General features: G+C 43.8%; 1 protein-coding gene across 2 annotated transcripts in view; it reads right to left on the minus strand.

Moving 5' to 3' along the window:
* LOC310778442 (periostin-like) overlaps positions 1–7,500 on the minus strand; it is a 42,555-nt gene that overhangs the window by 21,820 nt on the left and 13,235 nt on the right. For both annotated transcript variants that reach the window (XM_083638874.1, XM_083638873.1), the window contains exons 3-6: positions 1,254–1,318; positions 854–1,011; positions 587–751; positions 173–319 (exon numbers count right to left, since the gene is read on the minus strand). In XM_083638874.1, coding sequence (XP_083495000.1) covers positions 173–319; positions 587–751; positions 854–1,011; positions 1,254–1,318 — 535 coding nt within the window. The remainder of the gene's footprint in view (positions 1–172; positions 320–586; positions 752–853; positions 1,012–1,253; positions 1,319–7,500) is intronic.

Below are 7,500 nucleotides of genomic sequence, written 5' to 3' on the forward strand. Positions count from 1 at the left end.
TACTGTACAAAGACGCTCATGAAACAATTTTCCAGTGCAAATGACTTAGCCTAATAGTTTTGACAGATTTTAACTTTTTAAAAAGTAATTTTAGCTACATATTTTGATGTTTGTTTGCTAACTAGTTTCAGACTTCTGCTTTGTTCATGGTAGTGCTGTGTACTTAACGTACGTTGAAGGAGGAGAGCTCGTCGTCGACATCCAGGACATCGCTGATGGTGTTTCCCACGGCGCTGATGACTCGGTCGATGACGTGCACAACCCCGTTAGTGGCCACCTGGTTACCATGGATGATCCTGGCACAGTTCACTGTCACAATCTGCAGACAGAGGAGCGTGGGTCAAGAGATCATTTATAGGCATAATAAGCAGTCTTGAGGAAGAGCTGGTGCTCGAAACGTCACACGCAAATAAAACTCTTTAAAAAAAGGGAGCTCTTTTGGTACTGTATGCAGATCCTTCTTTTCACCTCTCTAAGTCAAAGGTATTTTTCTGATCCAGCAACCATCCTTCATATTTTTCATAAATCAGTGATGTAAGCATAACCATGCCATCCTTAGCCATCTTCACACTTCATATAGACTGACCCCGTTTGAGTAGTGGTTGATGTGGAGCCCGAGGTCATGGTACATGGAAGTGGCAGTCATGCCGTTCTTCATGTCCTTGGTCAGCATGCGACGGTTCACCATGTGGTAGTGAAGAGCATTATACAGCTCGATGTTCACGTTGCTCACCAAAGCGGCCCGTACCTCCTGCAAGATAAAGGACAGAGTATTGTCACTGAAGATGGTATTTGTGTTTTACTTTCCTCCTATATCAGTGATCCTATAGTTTTTAAGCTCCTGACTACTCACAGGGTCCAGTTGCTCCCAGGCATCGTTGCTAGGTGCAAACATGGTGAAGGAGCCTTTGCCTTCGATTTCCTCTCTCAGCTTGGATATGTCAGAGTATTGCTGGGTGGTCGTAGCCTTCACCAGTCCCAGTGTGCCGTACACATGATCAATGGGAGCCACTGGGGGGACAAAGTAGAGCAGATGCTCACGTTAAAAAAATGACGCTATAGTCTGGTACCAGGTTTTGATTGGTTTAGGTTTTAATTTAATTAATTTAAGAAATAGCTTTTCGATCATAATTTGACCGACTTTGAATAGAAGGTGAATTGAATTTGAATTGACCTCAACATGCAGTCTGTTATTTATAAGGATGAATAAAGTGGTTAGTTGGTATACAGGATATTGTTGTAAGACCACCTACCTGCAGGACATCCTCTCATGCCCTCCAGCTTCATGTACCCAGGACAGCACTCATACAGTGCCAAACTGGAGTGACAAAGAGAGCAAACATGGCCTCAGGTAACATCATAAAAAGAGACACAAAACCACAGGGGATTCCTGGAAAACACTACAGAAAATCAAAAGAATAAATGTTTTTTTTAGACCAAAAGTGAATAATCTGTGTGAATAAATCGCACAGCAATTAAAAAAGCCCCAAACCATTTATCTTTATGGGACTATATTCACACCAAATCAAAATTTGCAGTGCGTATTTCTATTTTTTTTTATTGCCGTTCACATGGATTATTATTTGCTTTTGGTCTGAAAAGACCTTAAAGGGAACTAAGCCCCAGAATTGTGGCAGACCTGCCTCTGGAGATGAGGTTAGGATGCAGCCACATCCTGGCAACCACAAGTGGTCCCCTGGAGTGATCAACCCGCTCTGACTCTGGGTGGGGCATGGGGCGTTCTTGGTGATGTCATCGGAACCGAAGATCAGCCAATTGGAAGACCCAAAAGTGGGTTTCAACCCCTAGAGGGCACTTTCCCTGCATGTAAATTATACAGTGTGTAGAATTCCAACAGTTTACTCTCAAATGTGGAGATTTTGCCAAGAATCCTAAAGCTGAAAAAAATTTGTTTTAGGGTTTAGTTACCCTTTAACGCAACACATTCTCACTCCCAACCTGTCAAAAATTGACGTTTGTTCAGGACCCCTTGTGGTCACTTTATAACGGGTGGGGTACCCCTTACTCGTAATTTTGTTCAGGACCCCTTGTGGTCACTTTATAATGGGTGGGGTACCCCTTACTCGTAAGGTAGAGTGTTGCGGGAGCCATGGCTCGACTCACCGGTTAAGTTTAGGCAAGTAAAATAACTTGGTTGGGTTTAGGCAAGTAAAACAACTTGGTTGGGGTTAGGGTTATGTTTGGGTTGGAGTTAAAAACGGTTACAACGGGGTTAGTCTCTCTCAAGCCAGTCTATCTTCAATCCAGTTTGGGGGTTTTTCAGCGTCTTAATCCATATCAGCTGTGTGAGCTCTCTCCTGGCATATACTGTATGGCCGATGTCACATTTACCCCAGAAGTGTTTGTGTCAGTACTTTCCCTGCAGTGCTCCTATAGTGCTAAAACTCCAGGAACCACAATAACAATAAGCAAAATCCTAATAAGAACTGAAAATAATGGGAAAGATGGTATGGACTGTGAAAAGAAGTGTTGCCCTATAAATCAATTTGAGCTATATGGTAGAGCGTTTCCTAGACATGGTTTGAATCTAATTGAATGAGTCTAATATGCCAATAGGCCTGGTCTTGCTGACATTCCAGCTATTCAAAGCCATAAAGAAGAACAATGCAAGATTCAACGTGAATGCAAGACTACAAAATAAACAAGGCATGCCAGACCAACGCAGCAGATTCCAAGAAATTGACAGCTGAGAGGAAGAAAAACGACCCTTGGAGCAGTGATGGGATGGGAGAGAGTGATGAGAGCCTGCCCTGGATTGAGACTTGTGAAGAAATGTGTGGCACGAGACCAGGCTACAGACAGAGACCAGGCTACAGACAGAGACCAGGCTACAGACAGAGAGCAGGCTACAGACAGAGACCAGGCTACAGACAGAGACCAGGCTACAGACAGAGACCAGGCTACAGACAGAGTGGATCCTCAGAGAGAAACCTGCCAAATGACAAATCTGTAGATGGGCAAAGCAAATGAAAGGCCATTAAAAGCCAAATAAAAGCCAGAGAAGCAGAAGTGAAAGAATAACCAAAATGAAAGAAACAAACAAGTCAGATTAATAAAAAAAGAAGACAAGAAAAGCCTTAGTTAAGCCTCATTAACAGTCGCTGGAATCCAGCTGAGGAAGCATAGGCGACATAACATGACAGAGCTTCACAATAGAACATGGACACTATGAGAATATTGGCAGAGAGCAGAAACCCCCAACAGGCCGATCGATCACAGAGAAAATTGGGAGCACACTCAGAAAGCCAGTCTGGTAAAAGACACAAATGGAGCACTGGCGGGGCTAAGAACGCCCCTTAGCTGTTGTCAATCTACAGTAAACCACGGCCTCCTGGGGCTTATTGCTTCACACTACTTTATTATATGCCTGTTCATTATTACACTCCATATTGAATTCATTGATAACTGGAGAACTTGCTTTCCTGTATGATTTCACTGGAACAGCACTGGAACTAAACTCAGATAATTCAAATCCTTGAATTATGTGACCCCATCATGGAGCGCAGACATGTGTGGCCTTAAACGAGCATATAAACAGTTTTATGCCTCTGATCTGACTGCAGCTAATTTGACCAGTTTCAACAAATGTAAAGTGAAATTGTCTTGGAGAAAGACAAAGAGGAGCAGAGCAGGACAGAGTAGCCTATGTATCACCCGAAACTCATCCAAGCAGAACCTGAGAAAGCAACTGGACAGCGACAACAACTCCTGGAATCAATATATGAAGATGGAGGTTTCTGATTTGACAGGAGGCTTTCTAGAACATTAAATCATTGAGCTCATTGTAGACTACAGGAGGGGGGGGGGGGGGGGGGGCGCACACCCCCCAATCACCATCAACGGCACAGTGGTGGAAAGGGTGCAGCTTCAAGTACCTGGGAGTCAATATCCACCAGGACCTGACTTGGGCCGGCCACACCGCCACTGTTGTCAAAAAGGCCCAACAGCGAATACACGGATTCAAGCGCCTGAAGAAATTTGGGCTAAGGAAAGAAATCCTCAGGGACTTCTACAGAGGCACCATTGAAAGCCTGCTGACTGGCGGCTTCACGAACTGTACCACCATGGACCGCAGGGCGCTACGGAGAGTGAGACGCGCGGCCCAGCACGTAACAGGATGTGAGTTGCCAGATCTGCATGAACTGTATAAACAGCGGTGCCTCAGGAGGTCCCTGAAGATCATCAAAGACACAAACCATCCCCACAACAGCCTGTTCTCCCTGTTACCCTCAGGGAGAAGATACAGGGTTCCGAAAGCACGCACAAATCGCTTGAGGAACAGTTTCTTCCCGCAGGCCACGAGACTCCTTAACATACACAAATAGTGTAGTAGCCGTACTGTACCGTACTGTAGCTGCTACCATTACGTATGTCTAATGTTTAATTGTATGTTTAATAAGGAATATGCTATTTGCACCTGTATGTCAAATACGCCGAATTTAAAATGTTTAAGCACGTCTAAAGTATGCACACGACATGTGCACCTATGTGCAGTGAATATGCCACTGTCTCTGACTTGTCTTATCACTATACTGCCTTATTGCTTGTTGTGTCTCTTGTTGTTTTTGCACTCATATTCCCTGTTATATTTATACTATGTTGTAAACGGAGTCCACAGCACAACAATTTCACACGTGATACTTGTACCATGGAGTGACAATAAAAATCTTGAATCTCTTGAATCTTGAATCTAAAACCCAATCCCAAGAGGTTAAACCTAAGACTACATCTAAAGGGGAATTATGCAGCTTCCCTTGTCGGGAAAAGCCTTACAGCCGGTAAAATCCTCCTGAAGGCTGTTCAGATGATCAAAGAACTAAGATCAGCAAGGCTCATCATGCTCAAGAGATCATGAGCTAATCATGTTGTGACTCAGACCTGGAATGGAGCACTTCCCTAAGCCCTTGTATTAGTTGAATCCAGCAGCCTGGACCAAGAAAGTTTGTGGAAAATCATGGCATGATACCACATACCTAAGGCAATCATAGCTCAAGTTTTACTACACTGTGCACATGTTACAGCATGAGTGAAACACCGCTGTATACTGTACACATGTTACAGCATGAGTGAAACACCGCTGTATACTGTACACATGTTACAGCATGAGTGAAACACTGCCGTATACTGTACACGTTACAGCATGAGTGAAACACCGCCGTATACTGTACACATGTTACAGCATGAGTGAAACACCGCCGTATACTGTTCACATGTTACAGCATGAGTGAAACACCGCCGTATACTGTTCACATGTTACAGCATGAGTGAAACACCGCCGTATACTGTACACGTTACAGCATGAGTGAAACACCGCCGTATACTGTACACATGTTACAGCATGAGTGAAACACCGCCGTATACTGTATACATGTTACAGCATGAGTGAAACACCGCCGTATACTGTACACATGTTACAGCATGAGTGAAACACCGCCGTATACTGTACACATGTTACAGCATGAGTGAAACACTGCCGTATACTGTACATATGTTACAGCATGAGTGAAACACTGCCGTATACTATACACATGTTACAGCATGAGTGAAACACTGCCGTATACTGTACACATGTTACAGCATGAGTGAAACACCACCGTATACTGTACACATGTTACAGCATGAGTGAAACACCGCCATATACTGTACACATGTTACAGCATGAGTGAAACACCGCCGTATACTGTACACATGTTACAGCATGAGTGAAACACCGCCGTATACTGTACACACATGTTACAGCATGAGTGAAACACCGCCGTATACTGTACACATGTTACAGCATGAGTGAAACACCACCGTATACTGTACACATGTTACAGCATGAGTGAAACACCGCCGTATACTGTACACATGTTACAGCATGAGTGAAACACCACCGTATACTGTACACATGTTACAGCATGAGTGAAACACCGCCGTATACTGTACACATGTTACAGCATGAGTGAAACACCACCGTATACTGTACACATGTTACAGCATGAGTGAAACACCGCCGTATACTGTACACATGTTACAGCATGAGTAAAACACCGCCGTATACTGTACACATGTTACAGCATGAGTGAAACACTGCCGTATACGTTACACATGTTACAGCATGAGTGAAACACCGCCGTATACTGTACACATGCTACAGCATGAGTGAAACACTGCCGTATACTGTACACATGTTACAGCATGAGTGAAACACCGCCGTATACTGTACACATGTTACAGCATGAGTGAAACACTGCCGTATACTGTACACATGTTACAGCATGAGTGAAACACCGCCGTATACTGTACACATGTTACAGCATGAGTGAAACACCGCCGTATACTGTACACATGTTACAGCATGAGTGAAACACCGCCGTATACTGTTCACATGTTACAGCATGAGTGAAACACCGCCGTATACTGTACACATGTTACAGCATGAGTGAAACACCGCCGTATACTGTACACATGTTACAGCATGAGTGAAACACCACCGTATACTGTACACATGTTACAGCATGAGTGAAACACCGCCGTATACTGTACACATGTTACAGCATGAGTGAAACACCGCCGTATACTGTACATATGTTACAGCATGAGTGAAACACCGCCATATACTGTACACATGTTACAGCATGAGTGAAACACTGCCGTATACGCTACACATGTTACAGCATGAGTGAAACACCGCCGTATACTGTACACATGTTACAGCATGAGTGAAACACTGCCGTATACTGTACACATGTTACAGCATGAGTGAAACACTGCCGTATACTGTACACATGTTACAGCATGAGTGAAACACCGCCGTATACGGTACACATGTTACAGCATGAGTGAAACACTGCCGTATACTGTACACATGTTAGAGCATGAGTGAAACACTGCCGTATACTGTACACATGTTACAGCATGAGTAAAACACCGCCGTATACTGTACACATGTTACAGCATGAGTGAAACACCGCCGTATACTGTACCCATGTTACAGCATGAGTGAAACACCGCCGTATACTGTACACATGTTACAGCATGAGTGAAACACCGCCGTATACTGTACACATGTTACAGCATGAGTGAAACACTGCCATATACTGTACACATGTTACAGCATGAGTGAAACACAGCCGTATACTGTACACATGTTACAGCATGAGTGAAACACCGCCGTATACTGTACACATGTTACAGCATGAGTGAAACACTGCCGTATACTGTACACATGTTACAGCATGAGTGAAACACTGCCGTATACTGTACACATGTTACAGCATGAGTGAAACACTACCGTATACTGTACACATGTTACAGCATGAGTGAAACACCACCATATACTGTATGTTACAGCATGAGTGAAACACTGCCATATACTGTACACATGTTACAGCATGAGTGAAACACTACCGTATACTGTACACATGTTACAGCATGAGTGAAACACTACCGTATACTGTACACATGTTACAGCATGAGTGAAACACTGCCGTATAC

The sequence above is a fragment of the Poromitra crassiceps genome (genome assembly GCF_964638095.1).
Source record: "Poromitra crassiceps genome assembly, chromosome: 1".
NCBI classification, from domain to species: Eukaryota; Metazoa; Chordata; class Actinopteri; order Beryciformes; family Melamphaidae; genus Poromitra; species Poromitra crassiceps.